Raw genomic sequence first — 16,035 nt, 5'->3', positions numbered from 1 at the left:
GTTGTTCAAAGGATATAAAAACTTTATTAATTCCTTCTTCCAGTAAAGCTTAGTCTTGCTCTCTGGGGCTTATATTATGATTGGCCCCTGTTTGCTGGTTGTGTCCTGTAGCTGCTCTGCTGGGGCCTCAGCTACACAGAAAGCCAATGATTTTTATCTGAAGAGTTTTTTTTTGCACCCAGTTTGAGCCTCTCAGCCTGTTTGGAGATTTTAAAACACACCAGGAGCAGAGTTCGGGTTTGGGGTGGAGTGTTTTTTGTTACTTTCTTTCTGTCTTTCTTTCCTCTAATGATTTATTATCTTTCCCTTGAATGCAGCTCCATCTGCAACTGAACACCAGCTGCTGCTCATTTAACTGGAACCAAACAGGGTTCATTTAAAATAAACAATAGGAACATTAGTGCTCACATGTCAGCAACATGACAGGCTCTGTCGTGTTTCGTAAGACACACAGCCCACTAAATATCAATTTACACTCAAATGAAAGTATTTTTGTGCCGAGTTACTTGTGAAACGAAACACCAATAGCTTCATATGCTTTTACCAAAGAGATTTGAAAGAAAAAAACTACAAAAATGCTCAATAAATGATTTGTTTTCAGCTGATAATTGAAATGATAATTGATGTTACTCTTTTGAAAAGCAATAAAGCTCTTGAACATTATGAAAGTAGTAGCTAAGAAAGACAGGAAGTATATGTACTGTAAACACACAACAAAAATGATAAACAGCTATTACTATTTTCATGTCTTATATAAATGTCATTAGTTTGTCCATTTTGGTTATTTTACAAAAGCTTTGAATGAGACTCAGCCTAGCACAACGTCCTGTTGTATAAAATTCTCTGATTGGCTGCAAACTCGAGTTAGAAATCCTCTCGCTAGTCACTGGGCATTTAATTTTTCAAACAGTTTCTAATGGAGTACAAGTATGTTGGGTTGATTTCCAGACAATTAAAAATCTGTTTGAAATTTAAAGTCCCTTTAAAGTTTTTACCCTCTGACAGCGTTTTGTGTCTTGGTTACAACATTTATGTCTTGATTTTTTTAAACGCATGGACTTTAAGCAAAACAGTTCATAATTTTATTAAACATTTCAGTCAGAATATGTTTAGAGATATGATTCAAAATACACAAAAACTGATCTACATTTATACATTTTGCCATATTTTTCTAGATATACATGCACGTCCACCTCTACTACTCAAAGTATACCTGGAATGAGTATAATCCATTTTTGGGTTTTTTTTCTATAATGTGAATTACACCTTGAAACATTTTCTGAGTGTGGATTCAAGTGTGTTTTGTGGGCTGATCTGCCGGCTGTGTGGAGGCTGTCCAACTCTGTAAAAAAAATGTGTCATCTTAACAAACCAGAGCTTTGAGCAGCAGATGTAATCCTCCTGCTGTCGACCTGCATTTGAAGCTGAAATAATAATAATAGTAATAACAATAATAGTGATAACAACTCTGAATGTCAGTCGTAAACTCCCTTGCCTCACAGGCTGCAGGTGTGGTCAAATGTGTTGCAATATCTGCTGAGGATCTTTTCTTCAGTCAGCGTTTGGCGAATTTCTGTCCCGATGAAAGGTGAATGGGAGGCTGACAATGCGGTCATTGTTCACTTTCACAACCGTCTCAGCATCTTGTTTTCGAAGGGTTATGCAAGCGTCGCTGTATTTTGTGTTTTTAGGCAGAGGAACTTGATGAAGACAAGAAAGCTGAAGAGACTTTCTCGACTGCATTGTTTTCACTTGGATTTTGTTGTTTTAACGTGGCCTGAGAGAAATAAAAAAAAACAATATCTAATGCCAGTTCCCGTCTTAATGTGCAAACACTTTGTAATCTATGTGTCTGGGAAATGTATGACTTCACCAGTAAGTGACACAATGGCATTTTCTGATTAAATTTTTAATTAAAATACGAATTTATCCACAGATTAAAAATGAAAGGCAGAAAAAGCAAAATGTAGCTACAATCAGGCACCAATGATACATGTTATTTCATTTTTTTTTTTTTTAACAATTGCAAGAACGCAACAATAACATTATTTACTGATCATTATTTAATATTCATTTATTCAACTGAAGACAAGGGTGGGCCAAAGTAGCGCACCAAAGACATTCATGGATTCTCCATTTAGATAACTGAGTAAAGACCAAGGCTGCACCTATTCCCCACCCATCCCCACTTGATACTCCTCTCACTACCTCACAAGAGAACTGAAGATTAAAAAAAAAAAAAAAAAAAAAAAAAAAAAAGCAAATGTCCACAGGAAAAAACAACACTAAAGTCAGTCAGAAATCAAGAATAGAAGAGAATGGTATTTAATATTAGACAAGCTAGCCGTTTGGGTGGAAGTCGGGAGTGATTTACCACACAAAACTACTCTTTTTTTTTTTTTTTTTTCAATATATAACCATCAGCCCTGAAAAACAGACGACACAGCTGGTGCAAAGAAAATGGGATGGACAACGTGCTGGAGCAACATTATGGGCTACAGTGCGGAGTAGCCGACAGACACAAAGAGACACAGATATGGTATGAAAACAGGTGTTGACGAGAGTTAAGACATCCCACCGTGGCGATGGTGGACATGGCTTGGCGAGACATTCCGGCACTTGTGATTGGAGCTTTTCTTGAAGTTTAAGGGTGTTTGGGATCGTGAGAGAGAGAGAGACTAAGGCAGGACACCTCATTCACACAACTACGACTGCAGTGCTGCTTTTAATTTTAATGCGCAACACATTCGAAAAACCAGAGAACGAGTGGAAACTGTGGGAGCTGAGAAGAAAAAAAATCAAATAAAATAAATTAAAAAACAACTATCGCCCGCAGCCACCCACGAACAGCAAGACACAGAAAAGGGGGGGACTGGGATACGATGGCTCAACCAGGTCAGGGAAGAAGTGTGTATCTTTGGGGTGTATTCTAGGTTGTTCATATCGAAGTGACGTGAGTAAAACAACAAATATCTCTGGTAAATTATGGCAACTTCTCCACCGGCTTTTTAAGGTCTTGGTGATAAGAGAGTGGAGGTGACAGACTCTTAATGTCTGGATCCCCAAACAGGTACAACTCCAGAAATTCCTAAGAGTGCGGTAAGGTAAGAGAGTGAGAAAGAGAGAGTGAGAGAGAGAGGGGGACAGAGAGCGAGAAACCCTGACACTGTACATGGGGACGGCGACGTAAGACCCTGTTTAAGACTGCAGAGGACAGACGTGACAGACTACAGCTCTACCGGCCTTCACATTCTACATTTGAAGGAGAGATGGAGTCGGACGGATCACAATCATAGATTCACAATCAAAACAATTACTGTCCTCGTGCTGTCAGTAGGATTCCATGATATTCATGCAGTATTAACATAGGAAACAAAAAGAAGAGAGAGAGAGAGAGACCTCGAACAGACCAATATTCATTTTCTTCTAAACATAAATAAATTGAGTTTCTAGAATAACTAGATGAGGATGACAGTTGGCAGTGGATGTATTTCTTTACATTGTACTCTAGGTTGAGAAAAGGATCTCTTAGATAAGGGATGTAAACAGATTGATTTGTTAGCCTGATTGGCATGGCCCCAAGCCCACACTTCAGTTCCTTGGACACCCACACCCGGGCCACGCCCTTCTCCCCTCCCGCCCCACATTCCTCTCCACCCTCAGTTCAATAACCCCCTTGCCTCTGTGTATGATGTGTGTTTAGCGGATGTAGACATCCCTCCCCCAGTCGTCCTGGTTCTTGTTGCGACCCATGTTGGCCCCTGTGTCCGCAGGGTCCTGGCAATACCGCTCCCTCAGCTTGGCACGTCCATGTGGCTGCGTCTGGCTCGGCACTGGAGGGTGGTTCAGGTTTTCCTGGTCCGGCTCGGCCCCCTCGTCTTCCCAGGAAGCCTGCCGGCCATGATGCTGGGCCAGGTGGAGGCGGCTGCCCCCGCCCCCTCGGTAGGGCTCGGGCTCTTCGTAGGGGTCGGTCTCAATGTCCATGCAGGAGTCGCCGGCCTCGGTGTAGGCCGAGTCCCGGCTGCCCTGCGTCTCCGAGTCAAAGGTGTCTTGCCGTGACAGGCCCCGCCCACTCCCGCCCCGTAACTGGCCGCGAGACGAACGCAGGTACGTCTGCTGCTGCTGCTGCGGCTTGCCGCCCAGGTCCGATGGATAGTCGTGGAGACTGCCGCTCCCGCCGCATTCTGTCATAGGCCCCTCCCGTTTCTGCTCTCCGTGCACCAGGTACGGCCCCTGCAGCGAGCCACAGCCATGCCACACAGCAAACCATGCAGAGACACAAGTGGCAGAGCAAAACCAGGAACGTAAACAGTTTAGTCACCAGGGTTAGGATCAGGCAGGGCAAACAAAACAGGATTAAGATCTGTATTATTTAGTGCGACATTCACTTTAAATCAAACAAACACAATATCACAGACTGTGACGTTGCTGCTGAAAGCATTATTTTCCACCACATCACACTTTGCATGCTTGCACAATGCACACACTAACTCATACATACTCAACACAAGCACACACACTCACACCCCACGTATTCCACACCAATATATCGAATAAGATAAAACTTCTGCTAATTCATCATTGAAAAACAATTTTACCCATGTACCTGCAAAAATGAAAACACACCCAAGCAGATATTCAGCAAGCAGACTGAACTCTCATTCATCTACTAAGGTTAGCAGTGCCATCTACTGGCTGGTTGACTTCATGGCAGAAAAAGTGCAGAAAGCTCATTAGTTACCAAAGTTATTAGTGTGGCCTAATTAAACAGCAGTTCTGACACAATCCACACCGCATGAAGCCAAATGCCTCGACTGGCTCGTAAAGCTGATGATATTTTCTTTTTAATTAAGAAATGGCAGGAGATTTGCAGCTGGCCTGAGACATTTTGTTCTTGTCTAAATTCTAAAATGAAAATCTCACCAAAAATTATCAAAAGGAAATGGTTAAAGATACGACTAAACAATGAGGCATTCGTCATGATTTATCCAGCCTGCCAGGAGGAACTCGGAGTAGAGGCACAGGCCTGCATGATTTAGTGTTCTGCAGTTCAAATGATTAGAAAATGTGAATACATTAAATTGGGCAGATCGTTAGTAACAGCCTCCACTAAACTAAGCCTTTCTGCTCGAAGAGGCGGACATGACTTGCTGCTTTCAGGGGCGGTACCATGGCAACACGGAGGAGGACAGCAAACTGGATTTTGCCTCCCAGAGAATAAAAAAGTGCTGGAGAAAGGAGGGCATGGAGCACAAGGGCGCAGGGTGGGGGCAGAGGATACCATTTTCACTCGTGATTACAGTAAAACAGAGGGGGCTCCCGGGGCAGAGGTGCCTTATGGGTGCTTCCATAAGTCCTAAATGATTTGAGTTCTGCCTTCTCTCCCCATGCCGTGGAAGAGGTGCTGGTTTGTCCGCCGGCTCGCCCAAATAACTAAATGTTTTGCTAGGATGTGTTGCTTTAAGACACAGACGGTGTCATTTGTAGAGAGGTTGGTTTCTCGAACAGAGGATTCTGCCCTCTTTGGATTTATGTGTGGGTGTCATCAAGCTGGCTTTTCATGTGTGGGAACTGAGCTCTTATTTCGTTCAAGCGTGTGTGTCAATGCCTGCATAGATGTGTGTATACAGTGTGTGTGTGTGTGTGTGGGTGAATGTGCTACTGGAATCTGTTTTAATAGACCCAGTTTAAAGCCTCCCCCATATTCTAACCTGCCCTTGTGCATGTTTGTTGTGTTTCTATATACAGCATGTCTGAATGAGGGAAAACTAGGTTTGAATGCGGTCTTCCTTCGGCGTGAGGGAAAGGAGAAGGGCAGTGCCTATCTGGAGAGCAGGCTGCTGCTGGGCTTGGGTTTGGGTTTGGTTTGGGGTTTGAGTTGCCGGACACGTCCCTCCTCCTCTGCTGGCCTCTAGAGAGTGTGCTCCTCGTGCTTCTCCTCGTTGGCCACAGACCCATCCAGGTCGGGCCACAATTCCAGATTTCGGCGCAGGGAGGTGAGCACCTGTACCTGCAGGTTGGAGACGGGCTCCGGGGAGGCGGCCAGGGCTGCGGTGGCCATGGTGCGGTTGAGCAGGGGGTTGGGCGGGTTGCTGCTCGGGGGGTGTGTGGCCTTCCAGTAGGCCTCCAGGTAGTCGGCGAGGTGCTCACAGGCGTCCTCCAGCTGGTTCTCATCCAGGATGATGTCAAACAGCTCCTGCAGACAGAGGCCGGGGGTGAATGATGTTTTGCTCAGCAGAGGGTCTATGAATTCTGCAAGTAGTTTCATCACAAAGAGGCACTCACAGGAGGGCACTGAGCCAACTTGTCTGCTGCCACCATCTGCACGTTCAGGTGTTTGGCCTGGGACTTCCCCCTGGATTTGATGAGCCTCTGCAGGACCTGGAGGGAGACAGCAGCACCGCATGTCTGAGTTTACTGGCCCTGTTAGACAGCTGCATGCAACAGGGGTGTAACCATTCATTCACTGCAGTGATGCATTGATCAGTAAGTTTGCCAATTGAGGTGCACTGATCTGCTGAAAAAAAAAAATAAATACAGTGAAATGGTATGACATCAACCAGAATCAATATGAAATGCTTTGAATCGATTCATTCACAATTCTTAAATAAATTGTGTTAAGCTAACAGGACACTACATAAATAGCAATTGTCTTTGTTTTTTTTGTTTTGTTTTTTTGTGGGAGGCTGTAATGTTTAAGTAATTCTATTTTTACTTCTGATTTTTTTTTCTGAATTTCAAAAGAAAAACAAGTCTCACATTAGTGCATGAGTTTATTTAATGGATATAAAATTTAATAGATATAAAAAGAACTGAATCATCCCCACCTCTAATAAAATTTAAATAAAAATAAAAATAAATCTGTCTATCTATCTATGTATAGATATATCTATATTTCAATTGCAATCTACTCCTCCAGATAGTTTCTTTGTGAACAAGCAAAGGAATATGCCAGGTATCTCTGTCACTGTTCTTGAAAAGTTGCTGTTGTACTTTTTTTTTTTTTGTGTGTGTACATTTTTGATCTTTTGCGCTGCACAAACAATACTCATCCACCCCCTTTGCATGGGAGCGAAGGGAGACGGGAAAAACACAGAAAGTGGACACGTTGCCAAATCCCACAGAAACTACTCGGATAAACTGCACAGTAGAATGAGGAAAATATATTTTGTTTTGTGAACTGTTCTTTCAAAGAGAATCATCGGTTAATAAATCAATGAATCAAACTGAATCTCTGTCAAGCCAGAGATCCACACCTCTGGAAGTGGAAGCTGTTGCCATACCTTGGGAGAGGCTATTTTGATGTAGACAATGATGGGGGCCAGGGAGGTCTTGGCCAGCTGAGAGGGGTGGTTGATGGTGTCTGCGTCCAGGGCAACCAGCTGCAGGGTGCGGGCCAGCTCGAAGATGCGCTCAATCTCACTCTGCACCTCCGCTGAAAGCCCAGGACACAGAAAAAAAAACAAAAAAAACAAAACCACATAAACGCAGGAAGAGCGCAACGGCAGTTTGAGAAGAGGAGATTAGCATTTGTCAGTCACATGGCCTTGACTTTGCCCACGCACACGAGTGCATAACCAGAATGTTAGTACTCATGCATGTCAAATTTAGAAAAACAACAGTTCCAAGCGTTTGAATTAGACCCCATCACAGCTGAAGTTCCATTTATGCACAGCTAAATGGAGCAGCGGGGCATTCTCATTCTATTGCCGCTTCCCGACATTCAGGGTTTCCTGATGCACGTCTGATGTCTGTTTCTCAAAGTCACACAGGAAGAGGGCACTGCAGAATGAGATGCCTGTGGCACTTGGAACAACTTAAGGGCACAACTTCTCACCATGTAAAAAAAAAAAAAAAAAAAAAATAGACCCAAAACAAATAGCCAAAAAAAAAAAAAAGACAACCCTGCATCAATTGCATGAACTGGGAAATTTGTTTTTGTTAGAGTTACTAAAACTGGCATTGCAGTAGTTATTTCATTAGGTGAAGCATTATTTGGGTGTTTTGTTTTCATTGTTCCTCAACAGCAGCCTGATACTGAGCATTATGAGCACGATTCTCTGTTTTATCATGTTGTTGACATGTAAGGTGAGAGATTAAAGAGCTAGAGTGTTTCTTGCCTCCCCGGTCAAGCTTCTGCACCTCAAATATCTGCACAGCGGCGGTGAGAGACACCAGGGGTGAGGCAAGCTGCTGAGAGACCAGGGCTGCAGATGTTTTTGCAGCCTCCGGAGGGCTCAAGGTAAGGGAATTAAACCTGCAGGTGAAACGGGGCCTCAACTAAATTGAAAAGAGATGTGAACTTTAACAGCCATGGAGAAATACCGCGGAAAGCTTCTATTAACTTCAACCTCTGCAAATTTGAATGCGATTCCAGTGGGGAACTCGCTCCTCCAGCAGAGCCCGGCGAAAACCGTACCCAAGGTAATTTTATGAGGTCAAGGCCCAGCTTCGATTCGGCCTGCTCTTCGGTATGATTACACAAGTTCAGCTTAAGGAGGGGATTCTAGGTCAAAGCACGGGGGTGAAGGCGAACATGGAGGGTATCAGCTTCTCCTGTGCGCTCATCCCTGGTCACAGTTGTGCCACCAAACCCCCTATCACATTTCCCATCAACCACAGATGACAGACGCCGAGCAGGTCCCAGTCACCCTGCTGCCCTCCCACGGTTCTGCTCCTGTTCTGGCGTTGTTATGCATTTCGTTTTGTTGAAGGCTACAGGCTGTCACACAAAAGCGTGAGGAACAGAGAAACTGACAGGCAAGCAGACAGGCAGACAAATGATGAATGAACAGATGATGAATATAGTGAGAGAAAGGGGAGGGAGGAGGAGAGATGCTGCATTGTTTTCCTGTATGGAAGGAGAGCATACGTACCCAGTACGTCTGAATCAAAAGAGAGTGGAGGAAGAGAGAGGGGGCGAGGAGGGATGGGTGGGTGAAGGGCAGAAAAAGACAGGATGAGGAGAGAGAAGAGGCCAGATCAGACTCAGACAGTCAGGTACAGCAGGTATATATGGAAAAACACTTTCAGTCCTGTGGATGAGGCACACAAGCCCTACATGGCCTGACTCAATAGCATTGAACAGGGAATAATAATTCAGCATGTAGAGACTTACAAAATTGTCATTTTGTAGAACAGAAACCCCAAATCCAAGTAACCTTTGGATTCCTTACATGCAAGAAAAAACTAAATACCATCGCCATTATTATTATTATATCACTCAAGCTGAAGCGGCAAAGTCAATGAAATAACAAATGACTTTTTCAACTTCTTGGCTTATTTTCCACACCAGAAAGTTCACCGATTTAACAATCAGTGCCAGCGAGTTTAACATCTTTTTTTCATTTAAAAAATATAAAAAATATAAAACTGCCTTTCTCTCCCTAAAATAAGCCCATCACCTGTTGGTTTACACTTCTGAAAAATGCCTCTCCATGTTCAGCTGCGCCTCGAAAACTGTTTCAATAGAAAATGCATCAAGTAAAGGAAACAAGAGGCCTTCAAAACCATTATGACAACCCATTTTACACTTTCTGGTTCTTCGAGAATCGGTGTCTGGATACGAGATGCAGACAAGTCGAGCCATCTTAATATGAAAAAACACAGAGAAAGCTCGACATGATGAATGAGGTCTGAGGTCTACCACCGTGTTGTACGTTATTTAACAGCAGAGATTCTTTAACATCTGACCAAGATACAAAACATAAGAAACGCCTCGTCAGTGGCCGGTTTTTACAGCCTCTTGTGGTTTAAGGAAGGCAGCGGAGTGGTTGTTTGTTGTCTTACCCAGGCTGGAGCGGGTACTGGAGCGCTCGATGATGGTGTGTTTGCTGGGGTTGTTGAGGACTGAGCGTTTGGCCAGGGAGATGTCCGCTGTCACCCGCGTGATGGATATCCTGAAAAAGGGACCGCACGCCAGTCTGTGCAAGGCTGGTGAACATGCGGAAGTAGCTACGTCGCTCTAATTGAGCTTACGTTATGGCTGACAGCGATCTTCACACTCACCTGCCCTCAAACTTGTGTTTCAGGAAGTCAAAGAGCGCCTTCTGCATCATGTCCGTCACCTAGAGGACGAACATCGGACATTAGACGACCTGCTATGGCGCACAACGGGTGAAAGGAGCCTGAATGTAAGTTCTTCCACCTGGACATTTTGTTCATTTATAGGAATACAACATTTTGTGCAAAATAACAACAATTTGTTCAATAGCATTTTCACCTCTGTACGTCCACTGACTCGATTCCTATGGGTAGCATTTCACGTTAACTTTGCATAAAGACTTGAAGTTTATGGGAGTCATTAGCCTGGCTTTTTCAAAGTGAAAAAATAAACCTTACAGCAACTCCGAAGCTGTTTTATTTGTGTATCATTTGTATTTGAAATACACGTCTTGGTGTTTTCTCAAAGGTGAGTCATTTCAGGAGGAGGATGGAGGAACTTAAACACAATTACTTGACAACATAATTAACGTCTCCTAAAATAACTCTCTTTTTTTTTTTTTTTTTTTTTTTTTTTTTATTCCAAGGCTTGTAATTTGAATACCCATGATAAACACTGTGTAGAGCCATTTGGAGTGGCTGTAAGGTTTTATTTTTTGACAAAGCCAGGCTGATGTCTCCCATAGACGTCAAGTTTTTATACTAAGCTAACACAAATTCTGGCCATAATGACTGAACCACTGGACGTACAGATGTGAAAATGGTATGGAGCATCTTGTCTCGGTTTGGGAGAGTTGGAAAATTGGCGGTTTGCCCAAAATGTTGGAGTGTTCCTTTAACTTGCACGCTGCCTTACCTCATAGCCTTTGAGCGAGGGCCCTACTAGAATGATGGGTCTCATGGAAGGAACCACATCGTAGGGGGGGACATGCTCCATCTGAGCCGGGGAACACAAAGATTGGGGTGAGGAACCATGCCGTGTCTGAATACACACACACACACACACACTCTGTATGCACACACAAAGCTAATGCACAAGTCTCTGAAACATGAGCCACAGTCACAGAAATACACTCATACATAAATCAACATTAACGCAACACAAAAGCGCTCTCTGTCCCCGGACCCCTCCCGTTCTCTGAGCGATCGGAATGATATATGGCGGGTTCCAGACACTGGAGTCCATTTGTTTTATTGACTGTGTACGAATGTTCCCAAGCAGAGATCAATTTCTCCCTGAAAGCACTCGTTTCAATTTCTTACTTTGCAGTCGGACATAATTAAACTGTCTGTAATGAAACCAGATGCCGGGGCAGGAACGTTCTCGCGACTGTGCCGCCGCTCTAACGCAACTTCAGACGCGGAACCTCTGCCTTCTCGTTACGCATGTGAACTCAAGGAGAACTGTGAACCTGCTGCTGGGTGAAGTGCCGAATGTTGATTCACACTTCTTCCTCAAACTTTTGTTTATTCACACAAAGAATCGCTCCTAACCGTGATATACACCCCTTTATGCTGAGAATCTAAAATAAATCGTTCTTCTAGCGCACTTGCAATGCACGCATCATTGTCTCTGCCACAGAGGTGCTTAAGCCATTCACAGTGAAAATTGAAAAATCTGCAGATGACATGGAGCCTTATGCAAAACACCCACACACAATCAATCCATATTCCAGCGCATACACTTTGGCCCTATATGAATAGCACGTTATGAATCGTGAAAGGCATGATTCATCTATAAGGACTCCATAAGCATCTGTCCTCTTTTGAAACAGTCTGTTTTGTAGTGAGAATAGGGTCAAAACAGTCGCATGTCCTATACTCTAACAACGGGGAAATGGGATGGTGTTTTTTTTTTTTTTTTTTTTTTTAGATCTGTATTCCAAGCACGCCCCCTCCTCTGCAAGCTGTGCAGCTCTTCAAGCAGCAGATAGGGCTGGAGAGCCCCGCTGCACTACATTACATTACATAAAGCTGGGCAAGGATAGCTCATTTCCACTCATTTGTATTCACGGAGCCTAAAAATACATATTTTAAAAGTTTCCAAATGGTTCTTGTCTCTGAAGGGGCAGTGCTGGAGTGGTGTAGATAGCCATAGAGCTCACTCACTTTGAATGACATTAGCACAGTGCACAGTTTAATGTGGCCAAAAGCAGAGATTACTCATCTGCGCCCTGCAACCTTATGCCTCGTCGTGTGATTCAAATTGTGCTGAAAAGCATCAAAAGAGCTGATAGCGGGCTACTGTCACTCGTAGGAGCCGTCATAAATGGAAATGAAAGCATGTCAGGGTGCATTACTGTTGCACAGTGTGTGACCGGGCTCGGGACAGGCCAGCACCTGCACAACCACAGCACCGGCCGAGGGACACACATTTTTAGACTAAGTGTTTATCTTTGTGGTTGTGTTCTGAGATGTGTGGTTGTGTACAAAAAAAATAAAAAAGATTTGTGAGATTAACCCTATAAAGCCATTTGTATCATATATGATACACATTTTCAATTCCGTTTTTCGTTTTCAGTTTAATCAATACTTGACCAAAATACTGTTGTATACCTTTGAACACTTCCCCTGTTCACCCTGGACCATACCATTGGCACTTCAAGTACATATCATATATCATACACCAGAAAGGTTGTGTAATAACATATTTTTTGAATTTTTTTTTATATATATATTTTGTTATAGGACTAAATAAAGGGTTCAATTTCAAAAAATTGGAATTTTCTGCCAATTCTTTCATAGTTGAGGCTTTATAGGGTTAAGACTGCAATTTAATCTCACGAACCTTTGCAATTATTTCGCAAAACAGATCTTAGAAAACACCCTCAAAGATAACCACACTTGGTCCTTTTAAGTGAACCCAGAATGAAAAATGAACTCAGTCCCCTTTATGTTCACACCGCGAGTTTACATTTAAAAGAGGGCTCCGTTCTGTATTCTGCCCTACACGCATAGATGACTTTATTTGATACCATATAAACAGTGTTTAACTTTACTGAGACTCAACCAAACCAATAAAACACATTAGAAATTAAGGTTCTTTGAGATGATCGTCGCAAATTTGAGGGTGAAGCCGCCGAGGTGGTCTCAGTATAAGTTTGCTTTTGTGGAGAACGAGCTCGTCTCTGCGTGTTCACATATGCACAAAAAAATTTGCTGAGTCAAGGTCGGTTTCCACTCGGGAGGCTGAAACGAACCAAGCGTGAAAACACCCAGAGTCTCAGAACTGTGTCATTAATATCACTCAGTCGAGGTAGTACTACATCTTCCACGCTTGCACGGCGTGTTTGTCGTTGAATGGAAAGCCGATGATAAGGGCTATAAGCTTCAGAGATACGTCGGACAGATTTCTTACCCTTGAGTCCTACCCTTTACAGTGTGAGCACAAGTTACCACAAGAGAGGAAAAATGAAAGACAAAGCCACACAAGAGAGGAGGAGACAGAGTAAAAAAAAAAAAAAAAAAAATTTAAAAGGTTAGAGGTTAGTCTCGTTAGAGAACAAACCACACTCACCGACTTCTGTTTCTGTTTAGCTGGGCCACCTACAGTATCATTCCGCACACAAAAGGCCCACCAGAGAAAGAGCGAAACAGACAAAAAAAAGCACAAAACACAAGAGCACATTTTGTTATTGACAGGCTAGGATTAGGAGGGGGCGAGGGGGGGGGCAGGGGGAGGGGAGTGGGTGGATTGGGAGAGGAGTTGTTCATTGATTAAAATAGAGACCATACTGTCTGCATCCACCGGAGCTTCGTTTGAAAGCCTGATACACAGCAGCGGCCATTTCAGAGGGTATTGATTAGCTCAACGCCTCTCCCAGTTGACAAGCACAGAAACAAACATCCAAACGCACAGTATCTCAGCGTTACCATCATGACAGGAGCCTGAGGGGCCAATCGGTATTAGATTGAGGAGCCAGCAGCAGGGGCGGGTCAGTCGTGAGCAGTTAGTCAGAGACGAAGGGGGATGGATTAGACAAAAGGGGGAGGAAGGGAGGAAGGCATGAGACCTGACCACATCTCAGAGGAAAGTAGCCGGGGGAAGGAGGAGGGAGGCTGACGAGGCTAAGCAGTGTCCTGGGCCCCGAGTGTTACCTTCTTAAAGAAGGGCAGTCGGTGGGCGTTGGCCTGAGGGGATGTGACGCTGCCTGACGGGCCCTTGGGGGAGCGAGGGTCACCCTGGGACTCAGGGGGCTCCTCAGCGTCCAGGTCGAGGGGGTCAACATCAAAGGCCACTGTGGACATGTCCACGTGTGCTGAGGTGGGGGGAGGGAGGGCGGGGCGGTGCATGGAGAGGGACGAGAGGATGACAGAGACACAGAGGAGGGAGAAGACACGGAGAAGAAGAAGAGAGCGAGAAGGGGTGAAAGAGGTGAAAGAGGATGAGAGAGAAAAAAAAGAGGAAAGCAAAAAAGGAAAAAGAGTAGAATAGAGGGAGGCACGTGAGATGCATCGAGAAAGAGGCATGGAGGAAACAGCACAGAGATGGCACAAAGAGAGTAAGGCAATACACCGAGGTCAAAAAAGGTGATACAGTGTGGTTTTTAACGCTGGAAGTAACAGTGACCGGAGACTGAAAAAAAGAATGCGTCTGATTACCATGGAGCAAGGAACAGATGTGGGGTTTCATATATATATATGAGCAGTAGAGGACAGAGTGAGTACGGGACGCCGAGGAGAGGGACACAGAAAGAGCAGCGACGAAGCTGGAGGTGTGCAGGCGGAGCGGCCCGGCTGGAGGCGTGGAAGAAAGTCATAGAGGGGGAGAGAAGAAGGGAAGGTGTTGAAAGGGAGGGGTTGTGTAGCTGTGGAGGGGGGCGGGGCGAGTGTGTGGCGACGGTTGTTGTTGGCGGGGCAGGTGAAGTACCCATTTGGGGAAGGCGGGTACCGGGGTAGTGGGAGTTTGCGCTACCTTGATAAAACCGTGGAGGATTTTGGTGTGGGCCAGTGTGGGACTAAACACCACAAGTATCTAGTATCCATGCTCTGAGGCTCTATTTAAAGTAGTGCCCTGTCAGAAAAACCCTACGTATCAATCGGTTTTGCTTTTTTTTTTTTTTTTTTTCCTTCTGTTTGCACTTCCCTCCCTCCTGCTGTCTCTGCATATTGAGCGGCGGCGCTGTGTCATGGCAGTGCTGCACACACAGGCCGGGCGTACTTATCAGGTTTAATGAGTGCAACCCATTCTCACCTCTATTTCAGTCCTGTCCTGCTTGCTAATGACAGACCTCGTAAGACCTCTCTCACTTCGCAGCGCGCCCACCGGAATGCGCTGTGATTCATCATCATGACTGACTAGCTAGCCAATTAAATCCTACATCTAAATATCAGCCGCACAGGCCCTGTCGCATCTCGCTCTCTCTCTCTCTCTCGCTCTCGCTCGCTCGCTCTTTCGGTCTAATTTGCACACATACATGCACGCATAGTCACTCTCTGCCAGTTGCAAAGGTGACCCGTGACCTCACCTGTCCCGGGCGGGGTGGGCCTGCGAGTTCCCGTGGCAACGTCCAGACTGGAGCTTCCTCCAGATTTACTGTGGAGGGAAACAAAGGCACAAGTCACTGCTGGGTTAGAGGGAGATAATAAATTAGCAAATAGTGCATATCCTGTACGCCAGAAAATGTGTACCCAGTATGGAGCTTCTGCATTATTATTTTTATTTAGATAGATAGATACATACTTAATTGATCCCGGAGGAAATTTAGGAATCTGGTAGCTCACTACAATAAACGCACACACTACTATACACAGTCCAAATTAGACAATTAAAAATTAGAAATGCACTACTAGAGGGTCCGCCACTTGCACTTGCGCATACTTATTAGCATATTTATTATACTTTTTTTTTTTTTTTTTTTACAGTTAACATTGTCCCTGGTATAGCTGTGGGGAAAAACATATTTTTGCAATACTAAATCCACTCTCCCTAATGCAAGATATTCAGCCATCAACATTTGTGCTTATTTCATTTTTTTTTTTTTGTCAGCTGAGTCTAAAGAGTCCTCACTTCACTGCAATTTACTTGCACCTTTAGGGAAAGGAAATGCATGGTGATAATTCTGTTTTGATACCCATTTTCCCCTCGAGGAT

General features: G+C 44.3%; 1 protein-coding gene across 3 annotated transcripts in view; it reads right to left on the bottom strand.

The window, feature by feature from the left end:
* Positions 1 to 1,938: 1,938 nt before the first annotated feature.
* The window catches only part of cacnb1 (calcium channel, voltage-dependent, beta 1 subunit), a 34,709-nt gene continuing 20,612 nt past the window's right edge, over positions 1,939 to 16,035 (bottom strand). Inside the window, exons 6-15 of one of the 3 annotated variants that reach the window (XM_030056985.1) lie at positions 15,411 to 15,478; positions 13,460 to 13,488; positions 10,799 to 10,879; positions 10,009 to 10,067; positions 9,790 to 9,899; positions 8,877 to 8,885; positions 7,284 to 7,435; positions 6,286 to 6,381; positions 6,011 to 6,196; positions 1,939 to 4,233 (exon numbers count right to left, since the gene is read on the bottom strand). In XM_030056985.1, coding sequence (XP_029912845.1) covers positions 3,700 to 4,233; positions 6,011 to 6,196; positions 6,286 to 6,381; positions 7,284 to 7,435; positions 8,877 to 8,885; positions 9,790 to 9,899; positions 10,009 to 10,067; positions 10,799 to 10,879; positions 13,460 to 13,488; positions 15,411 to 15,478 — 1,324 coding nt within the window. In that variant the 3' untranslated portion in view covers positions 1,939 to 3,699. Of the gene's footprint in view, positions 4,234 to 6,010; positions 6,197 to 6,285; positions 6,382 to 7,283; positions 7,436 to 8,876; positions 8,886 to 9,789; positions 9,900 to 10,008; positions 10,068 to 10,798; positions 10,880 to 13,459; positions 13,489 to 14,040; positions 14,202 to 15,410; positions 15,479 to 16,035 lie in introns of all 3 variants that reach the window. The other 2 variants (XM_030056987.1, XM_030056986.1) reach the window with 2 other exon arrangements.

Source organism: Myripristis murdjan, chromosome 8 (genome assembly GCF_902150065.1).
Source record: "Myripristis murdjan chromosome 8, fMyrMur1.1, whole genome shotgun sequence".
Taxonomy (NCBI): Eukaryota; Metazoa; Chordata; class Actinopteri; order Holocentriformes; family Holocentridae; genus Myripristis; species Myripristis murdjan.
Note: the sequence above shows the minus strand (reverse complement) of the source record. Positions and strands in the feature narration are given on the sequence as shown.